Genomic DNA, 23,141 nt, shown 5'->3' with positions numbered 1-23,141 from the left:
AAGCAAGCGCGGTTAGATTTTTCTGCTTATTTCATTCATGGGCCGCGAGAACAGATTTATTCGCTGTAAGTACAGATCAAAAGTACACTATTGTGTAATATGCTCCTTCCTCTCTGCTGCTCTCTGTCACCTCCAACCAGCAATACATTTATCGTTCTTCCTCCCAGTCTTTTTACCTGTGTTTGCTAGAGACGCACATGACCTCTGCCCTTAAGTCATCCTGATGTCCCAAACTAAAGTCAACCTATTTTTTTATTATAATAATAATAATTAAAAAAAAGAGGCTAGTAAAATAATCAAATCTATTATTATAATACCCTTGGTTTAATTATTCATTAGACAAAGCATCACATTTCTGAGTAGGTATACAGCCAAAAAGTACAGTCCTCTCCCGCGCATTATTTTAATTTACCTTAATCCTCAATAATTCAGTAATTAACTTTAAATTCAAAAAACTGTATGCCTTTATATTAAAAAAGATAAAAGTGTATATCACTGTATGTTGATATTATATTACTATTATGACAGACAAAAAAAACTTCAATTTCACGCGCAGTATTTGGCTGGTGGTCCAGGAGTGCTTGGAAAATACGGTTTAACTATTCGTTTGGTCCACTTTTGTTCTCATGAAATATGAGAACAATATTTTAGTCTGTTTTTTAGATGACGAAATATTCGACGTTTTGAATTAATAGCATCCACAACCGACATGTTTGCATTCGCTTCAAAGGGATTTGCTGAGTTGAAGAAGAGAGAAAAATATGGTGAATGTGAGTCAACCCTTCCTTTATGCCTAACAACTAGTTGTCAAAAACACCCCACGAAGCAAATTTACCCATTTGCGCACGAACCAGGTAAATAAAGGTAGCTTTTTTTATACCACCTTCTGAACAGTACCGTGTGCTCGGCCAACTCTGAAATGGATTCATCAGTCTGTTTTTCGCACTACGGTGAATTCCCGCTGCTTCTTTTGTACATGTCTCAAGACAACACAGATGACATGAAAGCGGACAACCGAGAGTCTTTTAAGACGATCGCCTTTCAGAAGCAAATGTGTGTGGCTTGTCTCGCTAGGGACCACTTGCTGGGTGCCCATTCAGGCCTTGGGGACAAGGTCTTCAGTGACAACATCAACAAATGGGCAAAAAGCTGCATTATTGTGGATTAGATTCCAGATGAAAAAAAATGCTACCACAAATTAGCAACGAATCCTCAAAAGACTTCGTGGGTATCCATGTATAACCCTCACATTCAATTATAGGCTTTCAAGCGCTGATGTTCCCATTGCTTTAGCTCTTTGTCGTTTGCCAGAAACTGGTCAATTATCATGGCTCAAAGCGCCACACAAGAGGAAACATGTGCCTTGGGCCTTCAACGTACTAAATACTGGTGTGAAAACGTCACACACTATGATTTCTTTCTTTCTTTCTTTTTTTTTTTTTTTAGGCCTAATCTATTTAACCTAAAGCCTTAATAAAAATATAGTGTGGCAGCAAACATTAAACTAACATTTTAACAATGTAATCATATTATTGTTCTTTGACTTTGAAGTATTTTTTGGTCTAGTATTATAGGTGTACACTGGTGAAAATGATTACACTAAACCACAAACAATGCGGTTAAAATAATTTGTTTTCTTAACTCACAGTTGTTTGAACTTCAAACATGATATTTTGTGAATAAACGTTAGACAACTCTGTTAGGCTGTAGGTTGATATAGGCCTGTTTGAAAACTAAAGCGAAAAGAAGTTAACGAAAACATCTTCAGAATTCACAAACATTTATTGTCTTGCCATTACAACAAAAAATGACCTATGGACATCTCTTTACATATAACAACATTCTTTTCACAGATCATTTTTCAATGGAATAATGAAATATGTATTAACAAGAGTCAGACAGAAAGAGGTAATGCGATTTACACCAAGAACCACATAATCATCTATCAACAGAAATAAAATAAGAATAAAATTCACCAGAACACTTCTGTTGAGAGAACTAGGGGAAGTGGGACGTTAACCTATGTAATCTATTTACAGCCCCTATATTGTCTCTGGCAATGTGCTTTCAAAACAAGTAAATCCTGAGGTTTAAGTCTCGGTATTGACAGTGCTTTTCACAAACTCACAAAATATACAAAACAATAAAATAATTAAAACAAATCTTCATTTAAGTCAGCCAAAAGAGGAAATTCCATGTCAATGAGTACAAACTATTACTATACTGACTTTCTGGACAAAACGGAAAAAATTCCACTGGCTGTCCATAGGTGAAACCTTAGCTTACTTTTACATGGTCTTAATTTCCTCTCTTCGGCCTCTTTCTCTCTCCATAATCTTACATATTTACAGTTCATAAATATACTTAATTAGACTTTTTTTTAATAATTCAGAAACATGAAACGGGCGGCATTTTAATCTTGCAAAAGTGTAAATCCTACCTTAGCAAATGACGAAACAACCATATTAAACTGGACTGCTGCACTTTCTATTTGCTGCCACTCTAGAAATGGCAATTGTTAAGACTTGACGTTTTGCTCGAGAAAGTCTGTGTGCCGAGCTGAAGCATCGCTTCCTGCGTTAGATTCAAGTGGTTCGTGGCCGAAGCAAGCGTGGGAGTCAGCATGGCCAAGATCTGAGCCTGTCCACCCGTTTGTGTGGTGTACGGCGAAGCTGGTGAGCTAGCCGCACCAATTATATTGTCAATAGAGAAGGAAGGCCGACTTGGACCATTAGTGTCCGTTTTGAGAGGCGCCAGACTAGGAAGAGTCGGGCTGAGTTGAGGATAGAAAGGCTTTCTCAGCTCAGTACCTAAAAACGAAGGCAAGCTGTGTGGCGTGGAGAATATCGAGGAAGTCGCGGGGAGAGCACAAGGTGCGTTTTGGAAAGGGAACGCGCCTCCCGGGTGGTGTAGGTGATAGGGGTGATGCGCGTGGAAATTTTGCAGCTGTATGCCGTAATTGTAACCGTACGGTCCGTAGCCAAAGCCAGGTAGAAATCCCCCCACGTCCCTGAGGATCTCGTTGGTCTGGTGTCTTTTGAAGCGCTTCCTTCTGCGCAGAAAACTCCCATTGTCAAACATGTCGGCGGACTCTGGGTCGAGGGTCCAGTAATTGCCTTTGCCCGGGTTACCGGGTTCACGGGGTATTTTGACGAAGCAGTCATTTAGAGACAAGTTGTGACGGATAGAGTTTTGCCACGCGGGGAATTTCTCCCTGTAATATGGGAACCTGTTGCTGATGAACTCGCAGATCTCGCTGAGAGTCAAACGTTTCTTCGGGCTCTGCAGGATACCCATGGTTATCAGGGCTATATAGGAATAAGGGGGTTTCACCAATGCATTTTTCCCTGGTTTATCCCCACTTAACGCACCGGTTCTGTTGTCATCCCGTGGCCCGACCCGGTCAGCTGGACAGTCCAAGCTGCTTTGGCCCGGAGAGATTGCGCCCTCCCCCGCATTCTGGGATAGATTGTCATCTGAGTCATTGTCCAAGTGAAAACTATGATGGTGGTGAAGATATTTGCCCTCTACAATATCCCCGCCAACGACATCAATGTCCACGTCGTCGGACAGAGCAGAACTGTCCGACATGTCCGTCCCCAGAGTCATCCTTGGAGAGTCTTTTTGTCTTCCTCTCTCGCGTTCCGTGTCCAGTCTCGTGTAGCACCCAACACAAGCAGTGTGTCCTCTCAGTCACTTGTGCGTTCGGGAACTACAAAACTCCCGTCCCCCTGAAGCCAAGAATATGTTTTCTTCACGTCCAGGAGCCGCATAGAAAATGTACATTAAGAAACGAAAAAACACTCGAAAGAATCCCACCGGACTCGCATAACACTAAAATCGTCCAGAGCTCAGAGCGCTTTCAAGTCTAACTGGACACTCGGTTAAGACCTCAATTTTTCCTTTTCATGGAGCGTAGTTGGTCCATATGCAATATGAACTTTTGGATCATACGAATAGCATTAGCACTATGCATTTACTAACGTTTTCAGTTTTCATTATTCGAGCATTTGTTATCGTGTACAGTCGCAGCGCTGTGCGTGAATGAGCCTGCAAGTATACCCCCGCTTCCAAAAACTATTTATCCAGGCACCATAATCACGTGATCACCATGTCAGTAACCAGGAACTACGGGAAGTTTAGAGCCGAGGAAATCAGCAGAGGGGAGAAAACAGCAAGTGTTATCAACTCCCCTTAATGTGTATATTTAACTGACATTCGTGACAAATGACAAAATATTGATAAAATACAAAGTCCCGTGCGATTTAACTTCAATAAAGCTGAGGATTTTTCAAAGACGTGACAACAAATAAACTGGCAACGCATAAAACAAATAATATCACAACTTACTACACTAAATGATTAATTGTTTTCTAATGTTGCTTAAAATAATCAGCCAAATATCAATAAAATATCATCCAAATGAATAATGAATAGATATTAATACATAGGTTACTTTAATATAATAAGTTAATGATATAGCAAATAAACAATAGAAAGAAAGAAAAGCACTGGCATTTTTTTGCATTAAATCATCAGATCGATTTTTTTATTCCATTGGCTAACAAAGAGGCAGAAATAAACAAATACATTTCTACCAAATAATAGCCAATAAAATCGTTTCCTTCAAAAATATTTAAATCAAAATTCCAAATAAACTGACACATCAAATAATAGGTTACATGAAATTTTAGTCACAAAGCAACAGTGATTATTTACAAAATAGCATGGCACGATTAGGGACGAATTATTTTAATATTATCCAGGATTAGTCAAAGTTAATCTTCAATTTAGCATATAGAGGCCACAATTTATTTCACTGCACATATTTAAATATTTCACAATATTTGTTAATATCCTTGTATTCATTTGCATTGTATTACCAATGCAGAACAGCATGCATCAATAAGTTATTCTAGAACTCGGCAGGTGCATGGACTGTTTTAACAACATTTATTTTGTTTGGCATGAAAATAACATTAAATTGTCTATAAATATAACAACATATGCTTACAAAAAGGGGGTGAAACGAAATTTGCGTTTTGTACAAGATCTCGTGCGTTCAAGCTCTACGAAGGTTAGTTTTTCCGTGCCGTTATTCACCTCTCACTGTTTTTTATTTTTTATTTTTTCCTCGATCAGGAATTCCAAACATATCCGTTTATAGATACTATGTAAATATTCTCCTAAAGTATAAAAAGCACATATATACTCTATGCAACCTGTTTGAATTCGTCATTGCTTATAGATGACAAGCTATGCGCCACAAAACGTGGCCATCGAATTCATTTTTCATTATGCTCATTACTCATATACAAACTCCAAGACCCCGTCTGTGCCTCAGTCGGATTAAAAATTGTTCCACAGGATATGCCAAATTTCATGCTCCGCTTCCTTTGTGACCATATTTTCTCTTATATTCCGTTTCCCATAAGAATTTCTATTCCATATAGACTAAACATGCGTAATTTCTGCTATTAAACTAGAAATTTAAAGTACACATAAAAACAGACATTTCGATAATTAAAAATATTTTAGTTTAGTCTCTTGCTAGACTGTAGTTTAGTCTGTAGTCTTAATAGTTTAAAAGGAGTTAATTGCGAAGCATTTGAGATATAAAAATGTCGACGTTATAAAAGAAAGGTAAGTAGTAAACAAGGTCAAAATTGTAGTTCATGAACTGCTTGTGGAAACGATGGCGGAGAAAGAGCAATGACACTACAGAACAGCTGCCTATGGGAGCCCAAACTCAGAGGTCAAGTTAGCACCTCATGCAGTTCTTCTGTCTCATCAAATAAGATATTTGATTTATAAATTCAATAGTTCAAAATATTTTCTCAATTTAGGGTATCCTATATTTAGGATTTTTTTCAATGCATTATGTAATTCAGTCTCTATACAGCGCTCGAGTGAAAGAAACTTTAAATCACACTCTTTTCTGTCTCAACAGAACAAAAAAAGAAGTGTCGTGCATGTTTAAGGTCCCTGCACATCATAAATGTCATAGTGCAAACCACAGGTGACACTCTGAAAAAAGAACCAGATAATCACAGTCGGTTTTTGGCCTAAACTGACAAATAGGCTTCCCCTTCCCTTTTTCATCCTTTTCGCTTTTAAGTGGGCTCACCAGTTGATGTGTTGATGGCTGACACAGTGTAAAAGGTCTCTGTAAAGCGTACTGTAATTCTGTAACATTTTTAACCACATTACTGCCACCTAGCGGTTCTACGGTGCATCCCATGCAAACGACAAAAGAATTGTGCTTCAACTCGTAACCAAACAAACTATTAAAAAAATAAATAAATAAATAAAATAAAATAAGTAAAAAATATGTTTTTTCTTTTGTTGTTGCGAAAACCAGTATTGTGGCCCTTAAACCTTATTATTCCTAAATAAAATGTCGTGGTAATTAAATCGTTTTGCAAAAAGTCGAAGGACCACAACGACATGGGCTGGGTTTCTCAATAATTAGTCACATCAGGCTCTTATTAATGAAGTCGGACATTTTTTTAAAAACAATTTTAACGCCATCTTGTCAAACCAATATTGCATGTCAATTAGAAGAAATTAAGTGCATCGTTAAGAGTTGCAAAAGCAGTCTACTGAACTAAGGCCAAACGAGAGTTTGTCTCCCCAATATGAAAAGAGCTTGAAATTACATCCAAGCATGGAAAACACTTCATCTCGCAAAGGGGCTGAACATTCAATAATAATTTTAAAAAAAAAAGAATTTATGAATTCTGAATTTAAAAAGGAAAAAAGTAATTACAGTTTTGATGACACAGTTTCAAAAATAGATGCTCAATAAATAAACAAAATGCTCAAATGTAGCCCACATTTGTGCTCCTTTACACACAATTGAAAACATACGTTCAAAAGAGAGTATACTGCGGAGTATTGTTTTAAAAGCTATTTTAACTAAATATTTTATTCTCGGAAATAATATGACTTTGCAGTGATGAAAACAAAATGCTTTGTCAATTAAGAAGTGTCATTTTGTCTATGAGATAAGACGTTTTCTACGTGCTACCTAGACAACCATGCTTTTAAACGTTCTTAGGATATTGGGAAACCCAGTCATGGTCTTAACTTGGTGGCGACTGACATCTAGTGGATTTTATGTGAAATGCTCTAAATCTTGGTTTTATTTGTATCTATTTAGGCTATATATTTATTCCAATAACCAGTCGATGAACTAAGGCCAAACGAGAGTTTGTCTCCCCAATATGAAAAGAGCTTGAAATTACATCCAAGCATGGAAAACACTTCATCTCGCAAAGGGGCTGAACATTCAATAATAATTTTAAAAAAAAAAGAATTTATGAATTCTGAATTTAAAAAGGAAAAAAGTAATTACAGTTTTGATGACACAGTTTCAAAAATAGATGCTCAATAAATAAACAAAATGCTCAAATGTAGCCCACATTTGTGCTCCTTTACACACAATTGAAAACATACGTTCAAAAGAGAGTATACTGCGGAGTATTGTTTTAAAAGCTATTTTAACTAAATATTTTATTCTCGGAAATAATATGACTTTGCAGTGATGAAAACAAAATGCTTTGTCAATTAAGAAGTGTCATTTTGTCTATGAGATAAGACGTTTTCTACGCGCTACCTAGACCACTATGCTTTTAAACGTTCTTAGGATATTGGGAAACCCAGTCATGGTCTTAACTTGGTGGCGACTGACATCTAGTGGATTTTATGTGAAATGCTCTAAATCTTGGTTTTATTTATATTTTATTTGTATCTATTTAGGCTATATATTTATTCCAATAACCAGTCGGTGTCGCTCCCTCACCAGCAAAATATGTGGACGTTGTGACTGAAGACAAAATAAAGTGCATAAATATTTTGTTTAACAGCCTATTATTTTGTAGGCGCAAGTGTCTAACATTCTGCAATTCTGAATTGTAATTTTGATTTGTTTCTCTAGAGAAGACCCACAGACAGACTATAGCAACTGACCGAACTTTTTGATCAAATGTATTACTAAAAAAAAAAAAAAAAGAGTTAATACTGGATAAATGTAGAAACATCGTGTCCAATGTTAAATAACTTAAATGATTTAAATACGGACTATTAATTATATAATGGAAACACTCAAGTTGCAAGATGATACGTATTATTGTTGTTATGTATTGTTGAATCAAATTGTTCTGAACGAGTTAGTTAAAATAAAGAACAAACGAAAAATTATTACACAAAAACATTTATTTGCTTAAAATATTTACATTGTTCAGGGGGTTTGTCCTCTGATATATAGTCAAACAAATGTTTCAGACTACATATCAATAACAGAACTGTAATTATTCATTTTATACAATACAACTGGTTAATTCTGTCACGCGGTACACAACTTTTGTTACATAAGAAGAACTCAATCTCGGGGCCATTTTCACATGTTTTCACATGTATCGCTCCAGTCCTGAGGCAAAATTGGCTTGTCTCATATATGAATTATTGTATGAGTTCATTGTCGGTCCGGAGAGACCTAAAAGTGGGTCTGTATGATCTGCGCACGACCCAGAACGCACAGGCGGCAGCGAAATCCTGTTTCCCGAACAGTACACCTGTGAACCTCCGGGTGAGAAGCTGGACTGCGTGACCCCGGACAGGTGAGTAGGCGAAGCCGAGGAGGGGTACGTGTAGCTGGTTGTCATGTTTGAAGCAAGAGGTCCAGTGTTCCTGTTCAGCATGTTGCTCGTGGGATTTATCGGTTGTGTCTGAAAGCAGGTTGGGTCTGAGGTGGATACGGAACAGCTGGAGGTCATGGCACCCAAGTCTCCAACACCCAGGCCGAGAGACTGCGGGTTGAGATCTCCTCCACTTTGCATCACAGTCTGCTGACTAATAATGTTATCGATGCTGAACATCCTGGGCTGGCCCTGCGTGACCCCGGCCGATGCCTGATAGTGATGCAGCATCGCCGGGTGCGGGGAACCAGCCAACTGAGTCCCGTAGCCAGACGTTACACCCGGGTACAAAGTATTGGGGTAGGCCTGTCTACCCATAGGTGTGGGCGTGAAAGCGCTCGAGCTTTGCATGTACCCAGGATATGTGCTAACAGCAGTCCGCTTGAAGCGCTTCCTCCGTCGCAAGAAGCTCCCGTTGTCGAACATGTCCTCAGCGGCAGGGTCGAGCGTCCAGTAGTTTCCTTTGCCGGGCCTACCGGGCTCTCGCGGGATCTTCACAAAACAGTCGTTGAGGGTGAGGTTATGCCGTATGGAATTCTGCCACTTCTTGGAATTCTCGCGGTAAAAAGGAAAGCGTTCCATGATGAACTTATAGATGCCGCCTAGAGTGAGTTTTCTCTCAGGTGAATTGGCGATGGCCATTGCTATAAGTGCGATGTAACTGTAGGGAGGTTTACCTCGCGGCACTGGCCTTTTCCTCCGCCTGCTGCCAGTGGCGGGCAGATGTTCCTCTGTTTGACCCAATGAAACCCCTTCCTCCCTGTCTGTATTTGGACTGCTGCCCCGGGGTTCGGCTTTGATGAGAACACCGTCCTTGGTTCGAGCTTGGTGGTTCAACGCAGGTGGAGAAAGAGGAATCGGGGAGTCCAGGCTCACGTTGGGAGGAGACACCACCACTGGACTGGCCGCCTCGGCTGGTGAGTGCTGGGACTCTGCCGTCATGTTGCACATGCCCGTGAAATATGAAAAACTTGCAAGATTCATAAAAATCGTCTTTTAAAACTTTTAGGGCTGTCAGAATTTTAAAATTCCTTCAATTTGCCCACTAAATAGGCTGTAAAAATATTGACAATACCAAATAAGCGTGCGCTCAGCTGTAGATTACAGAGGTGTTTGTCTAACCAGGTGAGTGAGTCGGGGGTAGTTTTATAGAGCGGGCAGATTGACGACACGGGCCGCCTCGTGACGATCGATTGGGTGACAGGTTCTCCCCTCACTAACAAAGAATGCGAGGTCAGAAAATCAGCGTTACATTAATTTTGGACGGATGGATTTGTATATTTTAGAACCTGTATTTAAAGACATACCTGATTAACCTGACTAAACACCACAATCTCAGAATAAATCACACAAAAATTTAATATATAAAGTTAAACAAGGGGGAAAGTTTTTAAAAAGGGGAGAAACATTATCTAATCTAGATTTTTGATATTTCACTATATGAGCTGTCATAAAGAGTCCTGCTGTCCTTCAATGAAAAACAAAAAGGATGTAACAGGCTTGTGACCTTATATGGAGTATACATTGTGTGATATCAGATAAGGCAAAGTGGCTTACATAATAGCTTCCACTGATTTTGGGGTCTTAAGAGCAAAAGGATTAGGAAGGAAAGGGTGGAGAGGTGGAGGTTAAATACCTATACTAAATATTGTAAGCAGAACAGTTTCACAGAGTATGGCTTTCTTCATATCACAAAGACCTGGAACATTATGAATACTCAATTTGTTGATCATTTTTGTTCACTGTAATATACATGTAGCCTACATATATATATATATATATTCACCATTATGATATTGTGTATGCAGTGCACATATTTAAAATGTAATAATTTGCCAGTTTACTCATACCAGTTAAATTTAAAGTGGTCACAAAGTGCAATAAACTTTTCTTTGTAGATTGTTACTTTTGCATCACTTTGATTTTACTTAAAAAGGCAGCAACCAAAATTAAGATTTTAATTTTAGCAGGCTAAATGTTTTACAATGCAAAAAAATGACAAATAAAAGAAACAGACTGCTCACTGCAAGTTCTATCTTTGATCTCGCTCTCTCTCATAGTTTGCCCATGGATTCACTTTGTATCCAGGACAGAAACAACACACAGAAAGGCTGTAACAGACTTCCCAAACTACCTCTCAATCCACCAATTGAAAAATAAAAACAGGCCTTTAAAAACAGCAATTGAGCTGTGAAAGCTTTACAGAACGTTTAAAAAGAATACTGCTGGTTTATTTGTAATCTCCAGATTGAGACTGTGGAGGGACGTGTGCTAATACAGCATCACAGCACACAACATCAACTTCTCGCCCAGGATTTTACTGATCAAATTACAGAAAGACAACAATAGCGTGCACATAGAATTCTCATCAGCTTTAAATAAATAGTTAAACCTATTAGGGAATTACCAGGGCTTTGCTTTTCAACACAAGGCATCTATAGGAAGGTCAGGAGGTAGAAAGTTACCCTAGACCTTTTCACTCTCAGCCAATGACTAAAGGTCAAAGTAAGTTTTCTAAATAAACAGTCAATAAACAACTTAAAACAGTTAAGTTCATACATATTTGGGTAGGAGCGAGCAAAAAAAAAGTGATATGAACGACTGGACAGACAGTGTTCAGCTCTGACTGATAAGAAAGAAATGGCAGGATGAATAAGACCAGAGTCATAAGCCATAACAGCATTCACCCCTGCTCAAAGCACAAAGCATGCGGCGGCCCCAGCCTACACCCCTCCCTATGCCCAGACGCGCTAAGCCCAGTTAGCCGAACAGAGCGCTGGCTAACAGCTTCAGACAGGCGTGGGATCAGGGTTGTATCCAAGCAGGATCTGCCCCTTGTGCTGCCAGGTCAGGCAGACAAACAAGGGCTACAGCCAGGAAACAGCCCCTCCTCCCCCGCACCCTCATCCACCATCCCCAGGGCCTACCATCTCATGGTAATCCCCGTAATATTACTCTCTTATCACACACACAACAGAGATACACAGCCTGACAACTCTTGGAAAAAGTGTGTAATAAATTGAACTTGGTTTGTAATGCTTATGTGTCTGCATGAACATATACACACAGTGGTATGTATGCATTATATCATGACAAGTCAACAACAAAGGAATATACAATATTAACCCCCGGTTTCACAGACAAGGCTTAAGCTAGTCCCAGACTAAAATGCATGTTTGAGCTGTCTCAACTGAAAATATCTTGCTCTGACATATCTTAAAATACGTCAGTGTCGTTGTACTGTGTCAAGATGCACACCTGTAATATTTTCTTCTAAGGCATTTTTGTAAAAGTTGCTTAAATATCTTAATTTAACTAATGCCTAGTCCTGGCTTAAGCTAAGCCCCGTTTGTGAAACCGGGCCTATAAGTGCCTTCCTAAGGGCATTGTTTGAGGTTGCATTGAATCAAACAGACTGTTAAGATTTAATGTCCCAGGAGATATTAAAGTAAAATACATGTCTGTTTCCCATGGATTTTATGCAACCTCAAGCAAAGGCTCAGGAAAAACATTCCCATGTTATTTGGAAACTTAAAGGGGTTTTCTTTTATCTATGTCCTTCCAAACCTGCATTTTTTGTGTCGACAAAAAAAAAATACAATGAAAGACAAAGAAATTTAATGAGGTCCAATGGGGGCAAAAACAGCTAAGACATGTTCGACAGAAGAAAAAAAGTCATACAGGTGTGTGAATTATAAGAATTTAGTTTTTTAGGTTAACTTTTCCTTTAAGCCACACTTAAATGTATGCATGCCACTGCATTAAACAAAATATCAAACCAAATATCATTTGCAAACAAATCATGACCTTTTCTCAGACCCAACTTCACTTTTGTGAAATGTTTTGCTTTAAAAGTGTGCTTGTGCCAACATCCTTTAAAATATATTTCACTTAGGTTGAGATTTTATTTAATACAGTGACATTCATACATTTCCTGTGTTATTTAGACAGTTCACAGACAGTTCTTTCATCATCTACTTGCCTTTCCAAACCTGTATTGTATTTTTTATATATATATATATATATATATATATATATATATTTGTATAGAAAAAAAAAGCATACAAGGAAATTCATTTGGGTCCAGTGGGGGCAAAAACAGAAGAAGAAAAAAGTTATGCAGGTACGGATACACATGATCGGGAATAAATGATAACAGAATTTAAACGTTTAGGTGAATTTTCTCTTTAAGACACATTTAAAATGGCATTGCATTAGAATACTAAAACAAATTGCATTTGCATTCAAGTTCTTTTCTCAGAACTAACTTTTGTGAAAAGCTTGAAAAATGTGCTATCGTTCTTTAAAATATTTCCCTTGGGTTGATATTTTGTAATTTAATGCAATGACATTCATACATTTCTAAGTGTTCCACACATTATGAAGCCCTATATGTCTATTACTTTAAGTCCCACAACTCACCTAATTCTAACCACTATATATATATAAATTTTGTGTGTGTGTGTGTTGGAAGAAATGTTTGAAATTTAGCTTGGTGTCCACCTCTGCTATATCTGTCAGAGCAGAGAGAGAAAGAAATGGAGATGTGAAGGAAGAGAGGGAGAGAGAGAGAGAACTGCTGAGTAAACACTTGGAACTCATTCATTTGCACACTGGCTCCAGGCAGGGCTGGGGTTTGAGAGGGGGTGCATGAGAAAAAGTGAGAGGGAATGAAAGAACGAGAGGGAACGAAAAAGGGAAAAGCGAGCGAGAGAAAGAGCTGCCCCTTTTCTTACCCAAGCTCATCAAGTACGGGCCAGGGCTCCTGAAAACGGCAGGATTAGTGGAGGGCCGGGGCTCGGTCAGGTCGGCTCAACCCACATCACTCCTGAGCTGCACGCTACGTTGCTTCGCTAAAGCACTCCAACATGGTTCTCACAGAAACACACATACATACACAAAGACACAATGCATATACACACTTACCAGCACACTTGCACAAGCAAGCATGCGCCAAGCATAGGTCACTGACATTCTCGGCAAAGAGCAGCATTATCATTTACTGTAACTCTTGACACATCAATGTCCACAACAACACATACACACAACTTCATTATATTAGTGAAGTTATAATTAAATATACAGCTTCACAAGCTGTGAATACAGCTCTACACACCTTTACAATCAGCACACCAACATTTTTAGACATCATATATATTAATCAAACCTGTATACACTTTTTACACATCTACATGTCCCAATTTCTTTCCGTCTTGTATAACTACATTCAAGTAATATTATGAGATGTACAGTGCAACACTAAAAATTAGAACATGATTTATGTTTGTAAGCCTCCAATAGCACCCTCATGTTGTTCCAAACCTGTATGAATTTCTTCCTTCTGTTGAAGACAAAAGAATATATTTTGAAGAATGCTGGTAACCAAACAGTTGCTGGTAGCCATTGCCTTATAGTATTTTTTTTTCCATACTATGGAAGTCACTGGCTACCAGCAACTATTTGGTTACCAACATTCTTCTAGATATCTTCTTTTAAGATCAACTGAAAAAGAAACTCATAGAGGTCTGGAACAACATGTGGGTGAGTAAATGATTTCCAATTTTTCATTTTTGGGTGAACTACATGCATTGGTTGATCTTATCAACAATCTGTTAATGACAGTGCTTAGTGATTTTGACCCTTGGGGCCTGCAGCCATGCACAAAGATGAGAACTCACTCTCACTAGCACATGGTCACATGGTCATATACTCACCAAAAATCAGTTTCCCTCCCTTTTTCATCTCAATTATCTTATCTGCCAGTGTTGCGAGATATTTACACTGGTTAACTATCAGGGATATTTCAAGTTATTTGATCAACCTCATGTCATTTTAAAGCTGTTTGACTTTCTTTTATATATTGAAGAACGTTGTGGTCTAAACAATACTGGACCCTATTGACTTTCAGTATATTGATGGGAAAAAATTTCAGAATATCTTGTGTTCCACTGAAGAAAGAATGTCATACAGGTTTGGAACAACATGAGGGTGAGTAAAATTATTTATTTATTTTTCATTTATTATTACTTTATTTTATTATTATTATTATTATTATTATTATTATTATTATATGTGACCCTGGACCACAATACCACCACAAAAAAGTGTCAATTTTTCAAAATTGAGGTTTATACATCTGAAAGCTGAATATATAAGCTTTCCATTGATGTATGGTTTGTTAGGATAGGACAATATTTGGCTGAGATACAACTATTTGAAAATCTAGAATCTGAGGGTGCAAAAAAATCTAAATATTGAGAAAATCGCTTTTAAAGTTGTCCAAATGAAGTTCTTAGCAATGCATATTGCTAATCATAAAATAAGTATTGAAATATTTACGGTAGAAAATTTACAAAATATCTTCATGGAACATGATCTTTACTTAATATAATGATTTTTGGCATAAAAGAAAAATCTATAATTTTGACCCATACAATGTATTTTTGGCAATTGCTACAAATATCCCTGTGCAACTTAAGACTGGTTTTGTGGTCCAGGGTCACATATATACTATGATACTATATATATTTTTTATTTTATATAATAAAAAAAAATAAAAAAAATTATGAACTGTACGTTTAATATCTGTCTGAAATTAACTTAATTTCATTTAAATAACTGCAACAATTAACTGTGTTAATTGCACCATGGCATGAATGTTGTGATATGTTGTGCCAAGGCCAGCTCTCATTAATAGTTACTTGTTGCATTTAAATAATAATTAAATGTTTTTGTAGTTGTTAAAACCGATATCACTAAAAACACAAGGGAAGAATCTACCAATAGTCCCTCTGCTTGTAAATCCACTGTGTATGTCATAAAGAATCTCTGTTTGTACAGTCCAAACTTCTGGATGACCACATCATGGCTGATGGGAAGAAACTCATTTAACTAAGGGACAAATCAAAAATAGCATCATTACATGTTCATAATGCACCCACAGACATAAAGAGAAAACTGGAACTGATAGGTGTGAATCGGTTTACTCTCCTTTGGTGGTGTTTACTGTAGGTTTTGGTGGGTCTGTTGTTCAGAGTGGGAAGTGCCCTGAGCAGGCAGGAGATTCCTGAAGCGTTAGTTGGCCCAGACTGCTGACTGACTGACTGACTAAATGTGTCTGGGTCTATTTAGAAGCAAAAGAGGGTTTGGGGAGACCTTAAGTGTCCTGAAGCACTGCAGAAATGATTAATTAAATATTTTTATATATAAAAATTACAAGGTTTAATTACACTAATTAAAGTTTTTAGTGGTTGCTTTTTTCTTTTTCTTTTTTTTGAATCTGAGATTGAAAATAGCTTAAAATTAAATAAAACAGTTGTTCGTCTAAAAATAGACTGTCATATCCACCAAAAAAATTCAATGGAAAAAAAGTGAGCAAGTGACGCAAGTGAGGCCACAAGTCTCTGAGATGAGAGACAGAGATGACTGCAAAGACACAAGGACCTTCTGTCTTACTCCAGTTTTATCTTTCAACAGACACTTGTCCTTGTCTTTACTCTGCTCATAACCTAAAACCCGGTACAAATTTTTGGTTAGATTCCAAGAAAATTTTACTTTCCAGCTACATTCTTTTGTTAGTACAAAATACAGATTTTTTAACTTAATTAAACCTTTCATAAAATAGGCCCAGACGTGACAATATGCAACTGTAGATCAAGTGTCAGTGTCAATGTTACTTTTTTTTTTCTATTTCTTCACAGAAAATGTTCATTATTGAACAGTAGGCTGAATAAGTGTGAAAGGATTGAATGTAATTAGCCTGAAAGTCTGGCAGGAGTCATGGTCTCCAGGCATCTGCGATGTAGCTGAGCATTGAATCGTGATGAGAGATGGAGCTTCAGCATCTCCAACCTTTTATTACATCAAGAAAGACAGAGAGAGGAGGGAGAAAGAGGAAGACAACGTATAACATACACATCTAGGCCTACTCAGCTGACACTCACAAACAGGGCCTGCGAGACACACACACACACACACGTTACTCCTCTTTTATCTATATGACATTTCATTAAAGCAGAAAGGTCAGATACAAACAGGTTTCTGATGAGTTCCTCACCTTCTGAGCTCCTCCCACAATTCCTCCAGTAACACACACACACTTTCCGTGTCACCTCAAAAGACACCAAGCAAACCAGTGAACATTCTATACACAGCATTAAATGCTCGGATGTTTTTAGGGATTTCCCCGTTCTACTCCACAGCCCCAAGTTTCCTCTAGATTACATGGATTTAAGTGTTTTGTTGTACTGTTTACTAAAGGAGTATTCTCATGCTTGTGACTCCACTGAGTCATATTACACGGTCTGAATAGATGCTAAAGTGGTCTAGACTTGCTCAGCAAAGGACAGAGAAGACCTGGATTATTTACCCAGCCATGTAAGGATTACAGACCATCTTAACCTGTCCATTAGCACTGGGCCATCTCAGACAGACAGGCTACCTGACAGACTCACCTGAGCTCAAATTCACTCCACCGGAAGCCTGATCTGATAGAACCAAAGCGGCTGAGCTGAACTGAACTGAAGATTCCTGCTTCCTCCCTTTTCTTCTTCATGCTCTCTTTCTTGATTGCTTACTCTCTTATTCTCTCCAATGCCATTCTGACCCCAAGCTAGATTCAGAAATACAAAACAGCAGCTACAAATATGCATCACAATCATACATGTGTCATATGGATGAAGGTAACAGAAATGCAGACGTACTCTACAGAAACCTTTTTCTAGCTTAAATCCAAAAATCCAAAGACTTTAACCACCTCCACGTTTCTAGAAGATCCGAGCAGGTGCCAAAATTGACTCATATTTCTCAGAAGCAATGTCTCCCCCTGCTGGATATTTTGGTAAATGCAGAGTGTGACATTAGAGAGACGGTGGCGTACTGAAAGAAAATTAATTTTATTTTGTACATGTTTTCTTTGTGTGCTCTTCAGTGTTCTAAAAAAACAGACTCTGTGACTCATACTACATAGGAGATATTTTCAGATGCAAGTCACATACAGGTAAAATGAGGACAGGACGACATCTAAAAGTTACTTTTTTTTAATCTCTCTGCCTCACTTTGTCCGGCTGTTCGTGTCTCTTGTGGCAGATACTGGGTCTCTACACAAGTTTGTACTTTACTCCAGGGTGAATTCAGATTCACTAATCACCATCATCTTCTTCTGGCCTCACGCTTACTTATCAAGATACCAGCTAATTTTCACAGTGATGTTTCCCTGTCGGATAAATTTGACATGAGGTCGGCCTTAGTGACGACAGTCCATCTATGCCGGTTGTCATGGTTACACAGAAAGCCATCAATTAACAAGCGGAACATGTCTCTCGTGCTGTATAATCTCCCCTGTAGCTAATATGTTAGAGAGAAGGGGAGGTAAATGTGGATCAAAGATACTAAAGGTAATTATTATTTTCAGTTCTCAAGTGAAAATGTAGCTATTAAAATCAGTGGTAAAAATGGCTTTTGAATATGAAGTAGGCTGTATCATGTAGAATATAACTTTATGCTACTTGATATCATATTTGCGTCCACCGAGTCTGTGTTTTCTTTATGGCGGAATCGCTTGGTTCTTTTGATGGATCTTACTATCAGACGATAAATAGATAGATAGATAGATAGATAGATACAAGCTTGTTGATAGATATTCGTGACGTGTAAATCTAAAATAGAGATTAATGACAGCAGGCTACATATCTTTTGTCAATCATACGTAGGATATGCTACTGATTCAACACAAAGCGATCAAGCAGCGTACTGTTGCTATAGCAACTTCAGGTAAAAACGACCTCGCGAACATTTAGCGTACAGTGATTAAAACATGTAATCTTAATGTAGTGATTATTGTAACGTGGTTTACACATTTATATACTCAAAAAATATATTTTTAAGACGCCTCCACCCCAACCACTTTTACCTAAATAAACCTATTCGTGTCACAACAGCCTAAAAAATTATGAGACATTGTTAAACACTGATTAAAGCCTATACGCATGCATAACTTCTAATATAGGATACAATTACTAAAGAATTACGAATTTTAGACTACACATTTTTCATGAGATCCAGCAACATCAACAGGTCCAAAACTCTGGGTATCAATCTTGAGTCACGCATTACATTTACATTATACCACTATTGCAGTGCAAAGTTATTTCTAGTTTTGATTAACGTAGAACCTCAGATGAAGAACGGAGAGTAGCTACGCGAGGAGGACTGTAACGTGCACTGGTACTCCCACGCGCCTCTGGTCGTTCATTCAGCACCACAGCAACCGAACAGCGACCGCGGTGTGCACGCCAACGACGGAGATGGGAACGGTTTATTTTCAATCCGTATAGCAGTCGTTTTAACATTATTACAGATCACATTATTGCGGGGTTTCCAATCTCATCTGGACGCCTCGCGTGTTAATATGTGGACGTCTGTTTACTGAAGGAATATCCGCTATAGATTTGATCGAGAGCAACACTCTACTGTGTAACATACTTTTTTGCGGTTCCTCTTCTGTCGTAAATCATGAAATACTTTGAGATTGTTTGTCGTTCTGAAAGCGCAAAAATCAATCGAGAAAAACAGAATCGCGACCACCTCTTGTCGAGGCGAGCGGTCCGCCACACCTGACGGTTTTTCTGCCTCCGGTTGTGACATGAAAACTCGGACCAGAAAGAAACGGATGAAAGGGCGAAGAGCTGCAAAAGGCCATGTGGATTTGAAAGGGAACATATCAGATTGAAGTGGGAGCCCAGAACAACCCACGAGTCCGATCGCGACTGACAATCACAGGCATGGGGACACCAAAGATCAGGAGATGGTCGGAGGTCTTGCAACCTGTTGTTGATCCTGAGTAACGAGACAGAGATCTGATGTTGATTATATCTAAATGGCAATGACTTGGGGTAAAACACGTGCTTTTGATTGATTTATGTCTTGTTTCTTGATTTGTGTTTCTTAATTCAAATACATTTATTAATTTGAGGAGTAACTACATTGGGCGCCTGGACTGGACATGAGCTAGATTGACGCATTTTTCCGGGAATTTAAATGTATGTGTATAATTATATTTATATATATATTTTAAACACACCCTTCATGGTTGGTTGGTTACCCTGATTCTGAGCCTCTCCAGCCATGGGTTGCCTTCAGAGCGTCGCCTGCAAACCCCGAATTAAACGCGAGAACATCATTGTTTACGACGTCTCTGCTACTATAGACCACTGCCCGACAGTGATCGAGGAGAATTCACCCATAGTGCTCCGCTACAAAACTCCATACTTCAAGGCCTCCGCCAGGATAGTAATGCCGCCGATCCATCGAAACGAGGCTTGGGTGGTGGGTTGGATTCAAGCGTGCACTCAAATGGAATTCTACAACACTTATGGAGACCTCGGCATGTAAGCATGGTGCATGTTTTATGACTTACTCTTGACCATAAACACACATACTGAACTAGAATTATGGAAATTTAGCAACTGATGAGCAGTCTTTGGTCAATGCCAAATAAGGATGTCCAAGATGACAAAATCTTATAAAAAGAAAAAAAAAGCTAGAAATCTTAGAAAAAAAGTGCTAACTTCTTGGCAAATGTAACCTCATAATGTAACTTCATACATATATACAAAACAGTTTATAACAAACAATAAACAACTACTAAAACGTTAAGTAGTGTAACCATCAACTATAAAAGTAATAAAACATGACTTTTGAGTCATGATTCATGAGTATCAAGAGTTATCTTAAAGTTACTCAATTTGTCCTGAACAAAAAGTGTGTTTTCATAAAAATATCAAAATACCTGATTTAAATAATAGAAAGAAAAGAAAAAGAAAAAAAAAAGTTTCATTTCTTAAATGTTGTCATGATCGAAATTATGCTGTGATGACTTTGATTAGATGGACAAACGTTATTTATATTGATATATTTTAAATTATTTTTTAAGTAATAGCCTAATAAAACAATAAGCCGAACAGCTTACATCAACATTTCCATTTCTATGGTCTAGAATTTCAGCCCTTTAATGAGGTTTTTGGTCGCAGGAAAGTATTTTTTTTACATTAAGCCAACTAAAAAAATATATTAAAATGGATTTAAATTAGTAATTTGAAAACAGGTTCATTATAGAAGAGGATTTTCAATGTATTTTAGAATATGTCTTTTTAGAAAATGTCACTGATCTATCCGCCGAGTAAATCTTTGTAGCACGTGGTTTAATTATGTATTTAAATGGTATAAAGCAAAGGATAACTTCAGTGCAGTGCACCAGTGATTTATATTCACAGAGAGTATGCATACATCAGCTCAGTGCCTGAGGAGAGGAGTATTTGCACCTTCATCAGTCACTGCTCTTTCATTTATACTCCCACAAATGAGTTTCACAGCCTGTCACCGGATCAGACGGGGAGAGGCAGCAGATAAAAACAGAATAGCTGCTCTGAAACATCAGCGTGGTTGCGCTAAACAGAGTTTAGCATTTCAGGTGAACGCAATTATGTGCTCACTGCCTTATTTACAAAAAAACGAGATAGAGACATTCTCACACCCACCCACGAGCCCTGTGACGCGTGATGTGGGCCCTTCTGATGCTGCCTGGGGGGCCTGTCTGTGTGGAGGTGTGGACATGTGTGTGGGGGTGTGTATTACTGCCTGAGCCGGTGGTTGCGTGGGGTTTTCTGTGACACAGATGGTGCCATACTGAAGAAGAAATGCCAGTGTCGGGTCATACCTAACAACACCCAGCCACATTAACGTCCTCTCACACTGAGTCATTTTACACTGGCAGCTGGGACCCTGATAATGAATGTCATCATTAACCCCAATTATCATTTGTACACTTGGACTCGCCATCTTTTTACACTTACATATTCAACAGCACAACTGCGGTTGTTTAACCTCTAAACGCTAATTTCCACAGGTCAAGCTGGGAGCTGCCAGAGTTACGGGAAGGACTGGTGAAGGCCATCAGCGACTCGGACGGCGTGAGTTACCCATGGTACGGAAACACGACTGAAACTGTGACCCTCTCCGGCCCCACATCCAAGCCTTCCCGCTTCTCTGTCAGCATGAACGATAACTTCTACCCCAGCGTAACATGGGCCGTACCGGTGAGCGAGAGCAATGTGGCTTTGCTCACACGGATCAAACGCGACCAGAGCTTCACCACTTGGCTGGTGGCTTTAAATATGGCCACACAGGAAAAGATCCTCCTGCAGACAGTTAAGTGGAGGATGAAAGTAGACATTGCTGTGAACCCCTCCAAGCCGCTGGGCTCTCGAGCAAGACTCACCGGCCGGGTGCACCAGGACCAGCCCAAGGTGTTGACTCATATGGAGCCGATCCCCACTAACGCTCTGGGTAAACCCAATGCTAATGACGCTCAAGTGCTAATGTGGAGGCCCAAGCGAGGACCACCATTAGTGGTGATCCCCTCTAAGTAGCAGGTTGTGGGAAAACTTGAAGGTTTTTAAATCAAAAGTCAATTTGCCTTAAATCCACACTGCTGCCTTTAAAGAGATACTTGGTTCTTGAATGGCACTGGAGACACTTAAAGGGACAGTTCATTCAAAAAATGAAAATCTGAAATCTTTTACTCACCCTCATGTCACTCCAAACCTGTATGACTTTTGTTCCTTCTGTGTAATATATTATCTGATATATTGTCCATCCAGTGAAACAAAACACTGGACGACTTTCATTGTGCAGACAAAAAAAATAAAAAATCACTTGAGACATTTTTCAAAATATCTTCTTTTGCGTTCCACAGAAGAAAGTAAGTCATACAGGTTCGGGAAAAATGATAGTTTGGGTGAACTGTCCCTTTAAATTTGATATTGACATTTGCCTTAAAACCTCAGACTCAAGTATCAAAGAAAAGAAACCATACTTCTGGTATACATAAATGGATACTCCACCCAAAAATAAAGATTCTGTCATAATTTACTCACCCTCATGTCATGCCAAACCTGTATGACATTCTTCTGTGGAACATAAAAAAAGATATTATGAGATATATTAGTGTTTTTTTTTTTTTCGTCCATATAATGGAAGTCATTGGGCTCCAATGTTGTTTGGTTCCCAATATTCTTCAAAACATTCTTCTGCAGAACAAGAATGCATACAGGTTTGGAACCACATGAAAGTGAATAAAATGACAAAATTGTAATTTATTTTAAATGTTTCAGGTGGAATATCCCTAAACGGCTGTTGAGATCACAAACTATTCCGATTACTTAGCTCCAACATTCTCTTTTAAAAGTTCTCTGTAAGTGTAAAACATCGGAGCTACACAGAAGCCAGCCTTGCTCAGGTAGAGCAGCAATCTTTACATTGTAATTATAGATAATGTTTCAAACCAAGAGAAGCTGATGTGCATGAATGTACGACTTCAGAAGGTCTACAGCTGAATTTAGCATTGCCTTTTAGCTCACTCAGTTTTATTCAAAGTTGATTTGA

The 23,141-nt window shown here is 38.5% G+C and overlaps 3 protein-coding genes across 3 annotated transcripts; 1 reads left to right on the top strand and 2 right to left on the bottom strand.

The window, feature by feature from the left end:
• Positions 1–1,818: 1,818 nt before the first annotated feature.
• Positions 1,819–3,990, bottom strand: LOC107751117 (forkhead box protein D2-like). Its single transcript, XM_016566727.1, has one exon. It carries the CDS (start codon positions 3,607–3,609, stop codon positions 2,503–2,505), a length of 1,107 nt encoding a protein of 368 aa, XP_016422213.1. The 5' UTR covers positions 3,610–3,990; the 3' UTR covers positions 1,819–2,502.
• A 4,261-nt stretch (positions 3,991–8,251) lies between these two features.
• LOC107751110 (forkhead box protein E4-like) lies at positions 8,252–9,738 on the bottom strand. The gene has a single exon (XM_016566715.1). It carries the CDS (start codon positions 9,681–9,683, stop codon positions 8,412–8,414), a length of 1,272 nt encoding a protein of 423 aa, XP_016422201.1. The 5' UTR covers positions 9,684–9,738; the 3' UTR covers positions 8,252–8,411.
• Positions 9,739–19,816: 10,078 nt separating this feature from the next.
• Positions 19,817–22,126, top strand: LOC107751100 (protein FAM78B-like). The gene is made up of 2 exons (XM_016566704.1): positions 19,817–20,086; positions 21,604–22,126. Exons 1-2 carry the CDS (start codon positions 19,824–19,826, stop codon positions 22,124–22,126), a joined length of 786 nt encoding a protein of 261 aa, XP_016422190.1. The 5' UTR covers positions 19,817–19,823.
• Positions 22,127–23,141: the final 1,015 nt, after the last annotated feature.

The sequence above is a fragment of the Sinocyclocheilus rhinocerous genome, unplaced genomic scaffold (assembly GCF_001515625.1).
Source record: "Sinocyclocheilus rhinocerous isolate Xijiao unplaced genomic scaffold, SAMN03320098_v1.1 scaffold2267, whole genome shotgun sequence".
Lineage (NCBI taxonomy): Eukaryota > Metazoa > Chordata > Actinopteri > Cypriniformes > Cyprinidae > Sinocyclocheilus > Sinocyclocheilus rhinocerous.
This window is presented reverse-complemented; position numbering and strand designations above follow the sequence as displayed.